Consider the following 16,366-nt stretch of genomic DNA (forward strand, 5'->3'; position numbering starts at 1 on the left):
GGTAGCTGGATTAAAATGATAGCTTTTTGGCAAGTTCTTTGTGGTGTGTATATATATATATATATGTATATTAATATAATTGATTTTTGTGATAGGTTAACTTGTAATTATTTTTTCTCTTACAGCTTTGAATCTTGGTTTGATATCACTAGTCTTTCTGAAACTGCTGAAGATATTATTGCTAAAGAAAGAGAACAGAATGTATTGCATATGCTACACCAGGTTGTGACTTTGTCTTATTCTCCTTACTATGGACTCCTAGAATAAAAAAGGAACCCCATAGATTACCCGTTCAAGCATTTGTAGTAGATTTTGAAAAAGTGACCTCTGGGGGTGGGGGAAGAGCAAGGGAGTAAGTTAAATCTGAGGGGGGTCTTTGTTTTTCAAGACTTGGTAGTATTTATAAAGGAAAAAGAAAGAAGGGACAAAGAGGTGTGTGGAGAGAATATTGCCTGAAAGCATAGGAATACTTAATATTCACCTGTTTATTCATGTTTAAATTGTAGATTCTAACACCTTTCTTACTGAGAAGACTAAAATCTGATGTTGCTCTTGAAGTTCCTCCTAAACGAGAAGTAGTTGTTTATGCACCGCTTTCAAAGAAACAAGAGATCTTTTATACAGCCATTGTGAACCGCACAATTGCAAACATGTTTGGATGCAGTGAGGTAGAGTATGCATTTGACATAAACTGTAAATAACAGTTGGCTTTGGAAATTTCATGGTTAATTTCAATCTTAGAGCTTTTCACCTGTTTTTACGACTTGTAGAGGGTGAGTTTTAACTAGAGTATAAAGCATAAGTTCAATAGCAAAAGTTGTAGTAATTCTGTGATCCTACTAAAATTCAGGTAATGGCTCATCCATTAATTGCTTTATAGTTATCTGGAATGTTTGTTAAATTTTTTTATTCAGTCCCAGATTAACCCAGATCATGCTGTGTGGGGATGGACTTGGAAATACATTTGAACAAGCACATACTATATACAGGAGTTTCCCAGCTAGACCAATCCACGCCCCCCCCCCACAAGCCCTTTATAGGAGGTTATTGATCACCAAGAAATGTAATAGAATACCTTATTTGAAAGAAATATCTTTAGTCACTCATCATATTATATAAAAGATTAAAGTGGAATGTGATTATCTTAAAACTAAAGATTAGGAGACCCTTAAATTTTATTTAAATGTCCGCATTTTTTACTGTATGCTATGGACCTGTCTTACTTTTCAGAACATTTGTGTTTCTATACATTTCTGTTCAACCAATAGACTCTGTTCCCCAGTTTTTATTAAAATTAAAAAGAGGATCTGGCTTTTTAGCTATTAGAAATTTATAATCATTACTTATTATGAGGAATTTCGTTGCACTGTTATACCAATCCAAAGAAATATTCTCTGATGCAGATATGTGGAGCCCTTAATTTAACCCTAAGTTATTAAATACCTTTTTATACATTCAGAACTGTCTGTCCATCCATAATTTTTTCCACTGAGATCTGGAGGCATTTACTCTAATTCTCTGATATTTCCATAAGCGTTAAAATAATTAGACTTCACATAACAACATTTGCTCTTGGCCAAAGTTTATGAATCCTTTATTTTGTGCCTTTGGAAATCCCTAAACTTGATGATGAAAGACAAAATTACTTTTCTCTTTATATCTTAAAACATTTGCACATAAAAATATTACAACTTCATGCATTTAGAATTTAAGAGTATAGCTTCTTAAACATATATTCCTTTTTAATTGTTCACTTTTAGAAAGAAATCATAGAGCTAAGTCCCACTGGACGACCAAGACGGCGAACTAGAAAGTCAATAAATTACAGCAAAATAGATGATTTCCCTAATGAACTGGAAAAATTGATGAGTCAAATGCAGCCAGAAGTAGACCGAGAAAGGTGGAGTTTAAGATAAATTTAAGTATCCTTTAAACCATGATACTTTTTGTATTTCTCACATTCATGGATTATATGTTTTTGGTAGAGCTGTTGTGGAAACAAATATCCCTGTAGAATCTGAGGTTAACCTGAAGCTGCAGAATATAATGATGCTCCTTCGTAAGTGCTGTAACCATCCATATTTGATTGAGTATCCTATAGACCCGGTCACACAAGAGTTTAAGGTGAATACCATTTAATAATGTACTGTCTTCTTTCTGTAACTATCCCTCCCTCCCATTCCCTCCCTTCTCTCCTGCACTCTCCTACCTCCCATCAAATAAATAAATCTTTAAAAAAAGAATAAACTTCAACATCTGTGCAGTAACTTTAAACTTTACGTTCTCTTATTATAAAGCCTTTGGGAGAAGAGTGGGGAGGATAGTTCAAGGTTAGACTTGAATTGATTTTGTTTTTGTGAAATCATTCTTTCTGTTTATTTACAGAGAGAGAGAGAGTGTGTGTGTGCTCAGTGTGTGGGAGGAGCAGAGGGAGAGAGAATCTTAAGCAGGATCCATGCTCAGTGTGGAGCCCTGTGTGGGGCTTGATCTCATGACCCTGAGATCATGACCTGAGCTTAAATCAAGAGTTGGGTGCTTAACTGACTGAGCCACTCAGGTGCCCCCATTTTAAATTCTAGAACACGTCTTTCCTTGAGAAAGAACTGTCTTCTTATTTAAAAAGACCAAATGATACGGTCAGTTTTTTTTAATTTGAAGTTTTATGGGGGCTTCTCACTGAAAATGAACTATTTACCTAGATTTTATTTTGACAAAAATAGATTATTGGTAATTATTGTGACTATTTCTTCTGTTCTTTGCCTGCTTTTAAGATTGATGAAGAATTGGTAACAAATTCTGGGAAATTCTTAATTTTGGATCGAATGCTGCCAGAACTAAAAGCCAGAGGTCACAAGGTGGTACTTTTGATTGGATTTTGGTTATTTAATTATTTCCTATTAATTGGTATAGATACTAAAATATATTTAAATTTCAGGTGCTGCTTTTTTCACAAATGACAAGAATGTTGGACATTTTGTTGGATTATTGCCACTTTCGAAATTTCAACTTTAGCAGGCTTGATGGATCCATGTCTTACTCAGAGAGAGAAAAAAATGTAAGACTACTTGTGTCATACATACCAAATTCTCTTTTGTGGCTATCTTGATTTCTAAAGTAGTGTTCAGAGTAGACCCACAAATTGATAGACTAAAAACCTTGTAGCAGTATCAAAAACATAAGCATTTTTATTTAGTCTTAATAAGTCTTAACGTTTCTTAAATTATGTATGTTTTCTGGTCCAACTTGACTTAGTAATATCCTGCTTCACTACCACTGTAAGAATATTGAGGTGACAGGATGGACTTTGGCTCTTCCTCTACCTCAACATTTCAGTGAAAATTTAAAATCTAAGCAATTGAAAGAAGGAACAGAAACCGCCTATAAATCCGAGAACCTGTTGTTAAGCTTATACTATTCCTTTTGTCACATACTTTTGATATAGAATCAGTCCATTTCTGTATCCATTTAACATTTTATCTTTTGGGGGGCATTTCAAAATAAATTATAGTTGATAATTCCCTTCTATTTCAGCATATTTTGTCTTTTTGGGTAAATTTTACATATCCCGAAGTGAGTAAAGTCAAGTGTACATTTTCTGAGTTTTGATGAATGCAAACTTAACATCAGCTCAGAAAGTTCTCTCATGCCCCCTCTCAGGCAGCCCACTTTTTCTGCCTACCCCATCCACTGGGAAACCACTTGGGATTTTTGTTGTTGTGGTTTTGGTCACTGTTTTTTAAGAGAGAATGGTCTAGAATTTTTTTTTTTTTAATATTAATTAGTCTTCCTTAAACTTCCCTTGTGATGTGGTAAGTTTTCTTTTTTAACAAAAATATCCTTTGATTTTTTTAAAAGATTTTATTTATTTATTTGAGAGAGAGAGCAGAAGCAGGGGGAGCGGCAGAGAGTTGGGGGAGAAGCAGGCTACCGCTGAGCAGGAATCCTGATGCTGGGCTCCATCCCAGGACTCTGGGATCATGACCTGAGCCTAAGGCAGACACTTAACCGATTGAGCCACCCAGACGTCCCAACAAAAATATCCTTAATAAAATAGGGGCTTGGAAAACAAATGAAGTTAATGTAAGCAGATGTTTTATATGTTAACATAATTGCTTCCTGGATCTAAATGATTGATTAGGTCTCCTTTGGATACACTTTTTAATTCGCTCTAATTAAAAACAATTTCCCTCCTCAGTTCTTTAGGCTAAAGTTAGTTCTCTTTTCTTAATTTCTAATGCTCATAGCTATGATTTATTACAGTGAAAGGATACAGATTAAAATCAGCAAAAAGAAAAGTCACATAGGGTGAAGTCTAGGAGAAGCTAGATGTGAATTTTCAGTGGGGGTCACACAGACTGCACTTAATTCTCCCAGCAGCAGTTTGTAACTGCACACGTGAAGTAAGTCAGGGAAGCTCATCTGAACCTTGCTGTACAAGGTTTCCATTGAGGGTTAGTCACATAGGCATGATGTATCTGTGTGACTGGCCCGAGCTACCCCGTCTCCAGCTCCTCTGAAGATCAGATTGATAGACTGTTTCTGAGGTTTATTGTCTTAACCTGGGCAGTAGGTAATGCTTCACAATTTTTTGTTTCGTGGGAGGGGAGTCTTTGATAATTTTCTCTTTTCAGCAAATTGATCTTTTTCAACTTTGATGACTTCTGGGGTTTTCAGTATTTATTTACTCCACATCAAAAGTCCTATAGATACTGAAGAATTCATACCTAGTTTGAAGAGTGCTGGCTTATATCCCTTGGCATTGCCCTCCCCACTCCTTTGCTATAAACAGGTGGTTATAAGATGGTTGATCCCCATGTAACACCATGTCCACATTCTAGGCAATGATCGTTTTTTTTCTTAATTCCTTGAGTTTACCTTTTTTTTTTCTTTTTTTCTTTTAGATGCACAGTTTCAACACAGATCCAGATGTGTTTATTTTCTTAGTGAGTACACGAGCTGGTGGCCTGGGCATTAATTTGACTGCAGCAGATACAGTTATCATTTATGATAGTGATTGGGTAAGTTGGAAGTGTAACAATATGCTGGTATATTTCCATTCTGAAGTTTTTATCTTTCATAGTATGCTTTGTAGTTTTATTTATCTATTTGGAAAAGGTATCCCATCTTAAGACAAAAATCATTATCAAGTGCCCTGTGTGTAAAGTCTTCAATATGTTTTATCACTGAAACCATTCTAGAAATTAAAATGAGTTAAGACACTTTAAAAGGTTCTGATTGGATCATGCATTTAACTTCAGTAGTTTCCATAACTTCAACGCTAAACTGTTAAATAATATTTTTCTTTTCACTTTAAGAATCCCCAGTCTGATCTTCAGGCCCAGGATAGATGTCATAGAATTGGTCAGACAAAGCCGGTTGTTGTATATCGTCTTGTCACAGCAAATACTATAGATCAGAAAATTGTGGAAAGAGCAGCTGCTAAAAGAAAACTGGAAAAGTTGATCATCCACAAAAGTAATTAATACTTTGTAGTACTTTTCTCATTTCAATTGTCTGTTGTTTATTGTGAGATTTCATTACCATTATTTTCTTTAAAAAGAAATTGGTACAACTTAACTAGTGTAGGATTTAAATAGGCAGTGGGGAGGGGCGCCTAGGTGGGTCAGTTGGGGGAGTACCCAACTCTTGATGTTGGCTCAGGTCTTCATCTCAGGGTCGTGAGGTCAAGCCCCATGTTTGGTTCCATGTTGGGCATGAAGTCTACTTAAAAAAATAAAATAGACAGTGGGGAGTTTACTGCTGTAAAGACCTAAATTAGGTTGGTGTTACTATAAACATAAATGAAGGAAAAAACATTAGTGTCTAGATGAGGAGCAGAGGGGCAAAGAAAACTCCCCAGGACTTTAAAAGTGCCATATCCTAAACTCTGTAATGGGGATTTGGCATGATGTTAATGCTTATTCTTCATAAGAGGTTGCTTGCCAAAAGTTTTTAAGAAAACTTGAAGCCACTTCTTACTAGTCCAGTATATTAAGTATTAGAATATTAAAGATATGTTCAAGTAGCGCTAAAAAAAAAATCTGTTTACTTGGTTGAACTATTTCAAAAAATATTTGGCTCTATAGAACGTCCAAAATTTCATCATTTCAAACCTAGTATTTTTAAAATACAGTGTGTTGTTGTTTTTTAAGAGAGGGAGAGAGGGTTGTAAGGGCAGAGGGAGAAAGAACGGAGCCCAATGTGGGGCTCAGTCTCACAACCCTGAGATCACGACCTGAGCTGAAATCAGGAGTAATGGGATGCTTAACTGATTGAGCCACCGAGGCACAGATAAGTTTCTTAAACTGGAAAAGATTCCAGTTTTTTAAACTGGAAAAGATTCTGAGAAGTATGGGAAATAATGTAAGCGAGGCATTGGTGTTTTATTTTGTTCCCTAAGATTCTTTGGAGAAGTTCTACTTCTGTTCCTTCAGTATAAAATTCTCTTCAGATAAATTGGCTTCATGGCTACCTTAAGTTGAAAACATCTGTAAGTTGTGAAGCCTAGAGAAATGGAAACATGATAATGTTGAAAATCACTATTAATTTGTTTTATGCTACTTTTCTACCTTCTCTGTACTTGAAAATACTTTTTCCAGTATATCTGATTTTGAGGGAAATATGGGTTAGGTTTTAGAAATCTTTAATTTGACTTGATTGAATATTCAGATTGTAGTTGGAATTTACACTGGAGGAAAAAAACTTTTCTAATAAAATTTTGTGCAAATTAAAAAATTTTCACCTTTGCTGCTTTAGGAATTTGAATGATGAAATATATTTTCTGTTTTGAAAATATTGACAGAGTGTTTTATTGAGGTAATATACATACTGTAAAATACCCAGATTTTAAGTGTACGGATTGATGAGTTTTGACAAATTTACACACTCATGTGTCTCCTTCATCCAAAAGCATTTCCTTGTGCACCAGTCATTTCCATGGTCCCTTGTCCCTCAGTAGAAGGACCACTGGTCCGGTTTCTGCCACATAGATTCCTTTTTCTTTTAACTTCATACGTGGATTCATATGTATATATGTAGTTACTTTTGAGATTCGTTTATGTTGTGTGTTTTAGAAGTTAATAGTTTATTTATCCATTCTTTAGTTGGTTGACATTTAAATTGTTTTCCAGATTTTGGTTTTCATGAATAAGCTGCTCTTGTACAAGTGTTCGTGGATATATGCCTTTGTTTGTTCTTGATCTTTGGGTGGGTGTATGTTTACCTATAGGAAACTGCTAAACTTTTCCCCAAGTTGACATACCATTTTATACCCCTGCCAAGGAAGTAGGAGAGTTGTGGTTGCTTTTCTTCCGTATCAACACTTGACTGCTTGTTCTTTTTAACATAAGCCATTGTGACTGGTTTGTAATGTAGTATATTTTGGTTTTAAAAGTAATTTTCAGTGTTTTGAATTTCTTGAAAATTTTTTCTAGATCATTTCAAAGGTGGTCAGTCTGGATTAAATCAATCTAAGAACTTCTTAGACCCTAAGGAATTAATGGAATTACTAAAATCTAGAGATTATGAAAGGTACGGTTTTTCTAAAAAAGGTACTTTTTTAGAAAAATGTAATTCACAGTTTTGATTTATCATATAGACTTGAATATTTTGTTTTCTTACAGGGAAGTAAAAGGATCAAGAGAGAAGGTCATTAGTGATAAAGATCTGGAGTTGTTGCTAGATAGAAGTGATCTCATTGGCAAGTATCATGCTTTTACTTTCTTTAAGGGAAACTGAAACAGACTTGTAAAAAGAGAGAATAGTAATACTTAATGTAACCCTTTATGTAATTCATTCAGCCACTAGTCCACAACATTTAACCGATCTTTTTTCATTGTGATTCTCTTGTCAGAATCTTAAAATCATGAGATTTTACCCATCTTTTACTCAGGCATCTTTTATTGAGAAGAACGTGTCTTTAAACATAGTCACTATGTCATTACATTATTACACTTAAGAAAATTGGCACTGAAACTTTGATATCTACCTAGGCCATATTGAGATTTCTCCAGTGGTCTCAAATCTTTATAGTTAGAATCGGCATCCAGATTTCGTTGTTGGCTTTGTCTGTTTTCCTCTGTAACACCCTCCTCACTTTTGTTTTTCCAAGTCATTGACAAAAACTGAATTATTTGCCCTAGACAATTACCTACATTCTGGAATTGGCTGATTTTTTTTTTTTAACCCCTTTTGTGTTGTCCTTTGATTTTTTTCTCAATCTACTTATTTTCTGAAAAATGTAAACAACTGTATACATAGTTGTACAGGCTTAGTTAGATCAGGTTCCATTCCTTAGGAATACTGTGTTCATTCTCTCTTTGAGAAAATGAGGCTCCTTCCATGTGGCTTTAAGCTACCAGGACACAGCCCCCATGCCCCTTGTCCCCTCCCCCCCCCAACACACCATTAATCTTCCCAGCTGTTCTGCTAAAGAATTTGGCCTTCTGTGGTGACAGGCTACTTTTGGAGCTTTTCCTTTCCCAGAACTTTGTAGCCTGGCTGCATTTCATCAATGATAGGATCACCTCCAGTCTTCTTTTTGGCAGCATTTACCAGTGTCTGCTTACTGACCAAGGTCCACAGTTTATCAAGGTTGGCAGATGTGCAGAAGTTCTGGTTACTCCTGAAGCAGTAATGCACCATACGAACTGTCCCAGAGTAACCTGGGTGATAGTTGTTGAAGTTGATCACCCTGGCTTCCCGGGTACTTCTGGTGCTTGCCATTGTGGCTGTGGTTGACATGCTCCTGACATTTCCGTGTCTTCTTTAGTCTGGATGGTACCGCAGCAGCCAAGACAAAAGAGCTATTGTCAGAGTTTAAATCCTACCAGGTGGCATATATATCTGAGTTTCTTATTTTTAATGAGCTAAGATAGGTCAGCTGATTCAGGTTGATCTTACAAAGTTTTCTGTCCTTTGTTTGACCTAATGGTTTTAGTATCCATTGATGATGATTGTTTAGAACCATTATTGCCTTAAGGATTGCAAAATGGTGATTTTCTTTATTAGCTAGAATTGGTTTATTAAGAACTTTTCCCTATCCTTTATTAGCTAGAATTAGTTTATTAAGAACTTTTCCCTATCAATTCTTTGGTTATTCTGTAGGGGATAAAGTCTGTACAGGTGAGGCAGGATAAATTGCTGCTTTTATTTATGTCTTATTAATGAATTGATGTCTACAATGGTAACCATAAATTATCTTGAAACAAATATAATAAATGTTTAAAACTCATCCTATCCCAATTATAATATTAACATACTACTAATATCTATGCTCTTGATTGTGTGTATTGTATCTGTATAGTGGAAATACTATGTAATGCTGTACTGCTGCACATCTTTGCCCAGCCGTAGTTCAACACTATTATGTCGGTACCTTGGTATTGATGATGGTGGGGGTATTTAATACCATGGAGATGGGGAAAAAACTACAAATCAGGGCTGTTAGGTGGGGCAAGGCATCAGGGGAGCCAGTTGTTAAACGTTTGCGAGCACATCACTGGGTTTAATTTCATGATGTCTTTAACTTCGTTTCAAAAAGATTTTTTTAAAGTTGTGCTCTTTGTCTTCTTATCATTGAGTTGAAAGAAGTCTTTATATATTTGAGATTTAAGTCCTTTACCTGATACATGTTCTGCAGATATTTTCTCCCAGTTTGTGGCTTAGCTTGCATGTGGTTTAGCTTGCATGTTTTATTTTGTTTTGTTTTTTTAACTTAACTCTACACCCAGTGGGGCTTGAACTCATGATCCTGAGATCAAGAGTTGCATGCTCTAACTACTGAGCCAGCCAGGTACCTCTTGTCTTGCACTTTTCTTAATTAGTGTCTTTTTGAAGGTCAAAATTTTTAATTTTTGATAAAGTCCAGTTACTCTTTTTGTGTTACCACTCATGATTTTGATGTCATACCTAAGTAATCTTCACCAAACAAAGGTCATGGTATTTTCTTTGAAGAGTTCTTGCATTTGAGTTAATTTTTCTGCATAGTATGAGATAAAGGTCTAAATTTTTTTGTGCGTGTTGTTACTTAGTTGTCCCAGCACCATTTGTTGAAAAGGTTATTCTTTCCCTGTTGAATTGCCTTGACAGTATTATTGAAAGGCAGTTGATCATAAATGTAATAGTTTATTTCTATACTCTGAATTCTGGCCCCTTGATCTGTTTGTCAGTCGTATGCCACTATCACACTGTGTTGATTATTACAAATTTGTGGTCAATTTTGAAATTGTGAGGAGCAAATCCAGTTTTGTTCTTTATCAAAATAAGTTTTAACTATTCTGTGGGTTTTTTTTGTTTTTTGTTTTTTTTAAGATTTTACTTACTTATTTGACAGAACATAAGCAGAGGGAGAAGCTGGCTCCATGCAGAGGAGGGAACCCGATTCGGGGCTCGATCCCAGGACACACTGGGATGATGACCTGAGCTGAAGGCAGATGCCCAACCGACTGAGCCACCCAGGCGCCCATATTCTGGGTTATTTGCATGTTTGTTTTAGTTTTCAAATACTTCACAAAACCAGAAAGATAGAACCCTTTAACCAAATCTTAAATATATTGTTAAATGAAAATCGGCTATATAGGGGTACCCAGCTGGCTCAGTCTGTGGAGTGTGCAGCTCTTGATCTTGGGGTTGTAGGTTCAAGCCCCACATTGGGTGTAGAGATTACTTAAAAAATAAAATCTTAAAATAAAAAAATCAGTCATATAGAAGGTATGCAAGGATAATGTAATATCTGAAAATATTTGCATTAACTGAATAAAAGAGAACTAGATACTGAAACCCCACTTGAGATAACATCATAATCACCTCATATTTCTTAAACTAGACATGGAAAAGAATGTTGTTAATCTGGTACGATGTATCCATCCAGTAAATTACTAAAATTAAGAGCAGTCAAGGATAACAGCTCTCACTCCCACTGTATACCACACAACATTGCACAATTTACAAGGAAGTCCTAACACTATAAAATAATAAAAGGAGGTTTAGGGGAGTACTTAGTTTTAGTATAATTTTAGCAGGTGATAATAATCGTCTCCACAGAAAGTAAGGGAATTTAGAAATTTTTAAAATAGAATACAAGAAGGTCGCTGTTAATTAAGAGTATGTGTATCAGCAATAATTATTTCGAAAATAAGATACTTCCAATAGCTACAGAATTGTAACGTGCCTGGGATTAAATGTAACAATTTCTTTAAGGCCATTATAGGCAAAATTATGAAACATAGAAGGACTGAATAAATGTACATATTTAACTATATAAATGGCTATGAATGATGAATATAGTTAAGTGTATGTGTTAAAATATAAGTTATTCCCCAACTTAACTTACATTTCTTATATGACTTTTTAATTAAAACCCCAATATGTCTCTTTAAAGAACTATGACAGTTTAAAAAATTTATATGGAAGAGTAAAGGGCCAAGAGCCAAGACAATTTTCAAGAACAACAAAATACTTCATACTGTGTATGAAGACATAATTTAAAGGTCACAATAATCAAGACTAGAATTACCATATGATAAGATTAATGAACCAGTGGTTTGGCAAATTCAGAAAGCCAACCAACTGAACTTGCATGAAAAATCAGTAAATGACAGAAATGGCATTTCAAACTAGAGGGGAAATTCCTGTTATTCAAATACATGATGCTGGGACATTTCTAATCAAGCTGGGAGACCTCATACCATCCTCAACAACAAATCCTAGATAGATTAATCTAATTGGTCAAAACCCAAATATTAAAAGCAAAAGTTTTTAAACAGGAATATATGTATGATTTTTAGAACAGGAAGAGAATTCTTAAGGTACAAAATTAAATGAATAAATCGATAGCTTTTATTACATTAAAGACTTCTATAAAAACAGATAATACCAGGAATAGAGATTACAGACAAAACACAGAAACATGTGCAACACGTAATAGACAGAATGTGTTCATTACGTACAGATAACTAAAAGTCAGCAAGGAAAACGGACAACTTGAGCATGCAGTTACCAGGAAAGAAGTGGCCAGTTAACATACAAAGATGCTTCAGCATCCAAAGAAATTGGAGTAATGCCATTCAAAACCAGTAAAGATTTCATTCTGTAGCTAACATTGACAAAAATGTAAAAGACCACACATTAGAAGTGAGGGGTGTGTATGAAGACATATTTATGGTGTCTTGCTTCCTAGCTTTTAAACTAACCATGACTGGGCTTTTTATTTTTTTTAAACATCTCAAAATGTAATTTCAAATTGGTGTTCTATACCTGTGTATCTTACATTCAGTAGAAGTGATTTTGATTAGTAAACTGGTATTTGTTTCTTTTTTTTTTTTTTTAAGGTTTTTTATTTATTTATTAGACAGAGATAGAGACAGCCAGCGAGAGAGGGAACACAAGCAGGGGGAGTGGGAGAGAGAAGCAGGCTCATAGCTGAGGAGCCTGACGTGGGGCTCGATCCCATAACGCCGGGATCACGCCCTGAGCTGAAGGCAGACGCCCAACCGCTGTGCCACCCAGGCGCCCCTGGTATTTGTTTCTTAAAGAGTCCAGTTCTTATTGAAATAAAAGGAGTGTACTTTCTCACTTCTGCTATGTTGACTATTAATGATTAAGGAATAAAGTGTCCCACATTTCTGTGGGTTTTTAAGTTTTGGACAGATGATTCTTCTCATAACAACATATTGGACATCCTTTTTAAGATTTCTTTTTAGGTTCGTATACTTTTTAAAAAATAAATACTTGTTTATGTATTTTTCTCTTAGATCAAATGAATGCCTCAGGACCGATTAAAGAGAAGATGGGGATTTTCAAGATACTAGAAAATTCTGAGGATTCCAGTCCTGAATGTTTGTTTTAAAGTGGAGCTAAAGACTCTCTTTTAAAGTTGTTGTTTACATCTAGTGATTTATCTGTATTGGTTTTAAAATTCAGATTATCCACTTTACTTTTTTGATTCTATCAGTTTACATAATGAAACTTGTACCATTGCATAATAGTAGATGGTAATTTTCTGAGCCTTATTAAGAACAAAGAAGTATTCATAGTAAGGTTAGATCTTCCATTACTTTTTCAGGCTCGGTAATATTCTTGGGTACAAGCTGACGTGTACTTAACCACTGCCAGATTTATACAGTCTTCCTGTGGAAGTTTAATGTCTTTTTCCCCCCCTTTTAGCAGTACAGTTATTGGGTTTGGGTTACTTCAGTTTTGGAGTAGGCATTGATGGGGGAAAGATTGGGATTATGCTTTCTCTTGTTTAAATAAGAAATTGTTTGATATTAGGGTCTATTTCTATAAAATAGTTTTCCAAATAAATGTTTGTTATAAGATGATCTCAGCAAATTATTTTTTCAGAAAAATATAACGGCTCAGGTGAAATAATAAAAAAGTCTTGCCTGCCATTGTGATTCAACATTATGTTGACTTGATTTTATTGATTAGTACTATACACATATCATATAAAGATTTCAAGTGGACATTGGTTATTGCAGAGCAGGCTTTCCAAAAAACTGTAGGTCTTGACAAAAGACCAGAAATTGGAAGTGGTAGTGTATCATGCAAAACAAGAGTAGAACAAGAAAAAAGAGGCCTCAATGTATAGTAGGAGGGTAAATAGTGCCTGAGAAAAGAAAATAGGGTGTAGGAATGTAAGTAATATAAAATTCATAGTATATGATAAGGGAACGTAAAGGCCAAAATAGGAACAATTTAGGCCCTGTGTATATCAGACAGTGAGGAAGAGAGTTCCCGAATGCTCCCTGAACCATTTCTGTGTAGGTTGTTTGTCTCTTGGGAAACTGTTATTATTCTTACTAATTTTAAAGATTTTATTTATTTGACAGCACAAGCAGGGGGAGGGGCAGAGGGAAGAGGGAGAAGCAGGCCACCCACCGTGCAGGGAGCCTGACACAGGGCTCAATCCTAGAACCCTGGGATCACGACCTGAGCCAAAGGCAGTTGCTCAACTGACTGCCACCCAGGTGCCCCAGGAACGTGTTATATTCAATGTAGATCAGATTATCTCTGCCGTAGGGTAATTGATTTAGGACTGAGAAGAAAAACCATTTTGAGAAAATACTCAGTCTGATGAAAAGTCTACAGAGAGGTGTGTTTTTTTAAGTGGGAATGTTTACCAGCCAATTGTGCTGAACAAACATCCCCATTATTTGGTTGCTTAGTCGTCCTACTAAGATTCCCTAGTATTATGTTTTCCAGGATTGATTTCATGGGTTCACCTCTGTCCTCAAATCTGTAATAACTCCTCCCTCTCACCTTGCTCCCTCTTGGCACTGAGAAAATAGACTCAGAAAAGAACTTGAAAGTTGTCTGCATTCATTTTCCTTGTTGTCATTTGTTCTATTCCACTTTTTTTCTGAACCTGTTCCAGTCATCCCTGTCTTTCCATTGGAACACTTCTTAACAGATCTGTCACCTCAGGTTGCTTGGATATTAAGCAACATTTCCCTATAGTTGTATAACCTCCACTAACATCCACTAAGCAATTTCTTTAGTTTGCTACTTTCTGGGAAACACATCGCCTGGTTTTCCTTCCTACTTCTCTGGTTCTTTCTTAGTCCCCTTAACTCTTTCTTTCTTATGTCCTTGACTCCTAGACATGAGAATGTCCCAAGCAGGGCTTGGAGCTCCACTGATGGTCTTACCTCATTGCTTTGACTAGGTGACTCAGATTTATATCTCCAGCTGACTACTTGACTTTCTTACTTGGTTACCTGATAACTCAGACTTCCCAAATCTGAGCTTAAGAACTCGTACTTCAGCCCATTGAGACTGTTAGAACCCATGAATTAAATTTTCAGCTTCCAAAACTTGTGTTGCCATCTCTTCTGTTCTCTTCTTCTGGGAGTTTAATACCTCTCTCATCCTTTTATGTTCTTATAGTTCTAGATTTTAGTAAGGGGCCGAAGGGAACAGATATTCTACTTCTGTGATACTGAAACAAATACTCCCTGCTTCCATTTTTATATAAAAGAGTATTCTCAAAACAGTACTTGTCTTCCTTTGGTTGGTCAAATTGTCATGAAATAGACTTTATTTAGCTTTTTTTTGTTCATCAACCATACCACTAGACAATTCAAATGTGTTGAGAGATGTAGTGAAAGTGGTACATGAACATTTCTTAAAGATTTATTTATTTATTTTGGAGAGAGAGAGAGACCAGTGGGGAGGGGCGGAGGGAAAGGTCTGGGAGAGAATCCCAGGCAGATTCCTCGCTGATTGCAGAGCCCAAGGCCGTGCTCGATCTCATGATCCTGAGATTGTGACCTGAGCAGAAGCCAAGAGTCAGATGCTTAACGGACTGTGCCAGCCAGGCGCCCTGGAACTTGAAAATTTCTAAGCAAACGTGTTTGATGGCATCTTTCACGAATGTCTTGGCAATCATATATGATTTTTTAGGCTTAGCAGTTTGAAGTAATACTTCACAAGAAGACTGAAAAGCAATAATGTTTATATTCAAAACATTAGGTGCTTCTGTTTTAAGGTCCATACTCTGAAAGAATTATTTTGGTTTTGATCTTCTTTTTAAATTAATGGTAGTTAAGTTTTTATGATCCCATGTGCTGTTAGCCAGTACATCTGCACAAATAACATATTTTTCACTTCACCATCAATTATGATTACCAAATTAAGCCCAAGGAATCATACTTAAGAATAAAAAATTTTTTTTTTAAAGATTTTATTCATTTATTTGACAGAGATAGAAACAGCCAGCGAGAGAGGGAACACAAGCAGGGGGAGTGGGAGAGGAAGAAGCAGGCTCACAGTGAAAGAGCCTGATGTGGGGCTCGATCCCACAACGCCGGGATCACGCCCTGAGCCGAAGGCAGACGCTTAACCGCTGTGCCACCCAGGCACCCCAAGAATAAAAATTTTTTAACTCTTTTGCTCTTCAGTTCTTTGGAATCACTTATTGTCATGACATGATATACTACCATTACTGTTATATTCACAGAAGATGTAACTTGTCAAAATCTAGTGAAGCTCGGGGCGGCTGGGTGGTACAGTCGGTGAAGCGTTCAACTCTTGATTTCAGCTCAGGTCATGATCCTGGGGTCCTGGGTTTGAGCCCCATGTCAGGCACCCTGCTCAGCAGGAAGTCTGCTTCTCCCTCTCTCTCTGCCCCCCCACCTCATGTTCTCTCTCTCTAAAATAAATGAATAAAACCTCCAAAATATGTTTTTTAAAAAGCTCAAATTCCTGAACTATCTGCAGAGTCCATTTTGAGAAACACAGCCCTAAACCATAAATGTTGCCTAATTTTTCCCAATCTCCATTTCACAAATCTGTGCCCTAGCCAGATCAATGAACACATTGACCCCCAAGTCACACCTGAGTGTTTTGTGTATTTATTCCTGAG

The 16,366-nt window shown here is 36.1% G+C and overlaps 1 protein-coding gene across 2 annotated transcripts in view; it reads left to right on the forward strand.

Moving 5' to 3' along the window:
• Nucleotides 1–13,373, forward strand: part of HELLS (helicase, lymphoid specific) — a 36,943-nt gene extending 23,570 nt beyond the window's left edge. The window contains exons 12-22 of one of the 2 annotated variants that reach the window (XM_002916091.4): nt 126–222; nt 507–668; nt 1,761–1,900; nt 1,986–2,124; nt 2,772–2,855; nt 2,936–3,055; nt 4,902–5,018; nt 5,316–5,475; nt 7,434–7,530; nt 7,623–7,699; nt 12,753–13,364. In XM_002916091.4, coding sequence (XP_002916137.2) covers nt 126–222; nt 507–668; nt 1,761–1,900; nt 1,986–2,124; nt 2,772–2,855; nt 2,936–3,055; nt 4,902–5,018; nt 5,316–5,475; nt 7,434–7,530; nt 7,623–7,699; nt 12,753–12,847 — 1,288 coding nt within the window. In that variant the 3' untranslated portion in view covers nt 12,848–13,364. Of the gene's footprint in view, nt 1–125; nt 223–506; nt 669–1,760; nt 1,901–1,985; nt 2,125–2,771; nt 2,856–2,935; nt 3,056–4,901; nt 5,019–5,315; nt 5,476–7,433; nt 7,531–7,622; nt 7,700–12,752 lie in introns of both variants that reach the window. The other variant, XM_019796266.2, reaches the window with a different exon arrangement.
• Nucleotides 13,374–16,366: the final 2,993 nt, after the last annotated feature.

Source organism: Ailuropoda melanoleuca, chromosome 6 (assembly GCF_002007445.2).
Source record: "Ailuropoda melanoleuca isolate Jingjing chromosome 6, ASM200744v2, whole genome shotgun sequence".
In the NCBI taxonomy this organism is placed as follows: Eukaryota; Metazoa; Chordata; class Mammalia; order Carnivora; family Ursidae; genus Ailuropoda; species Ailuropoda melanoleuca.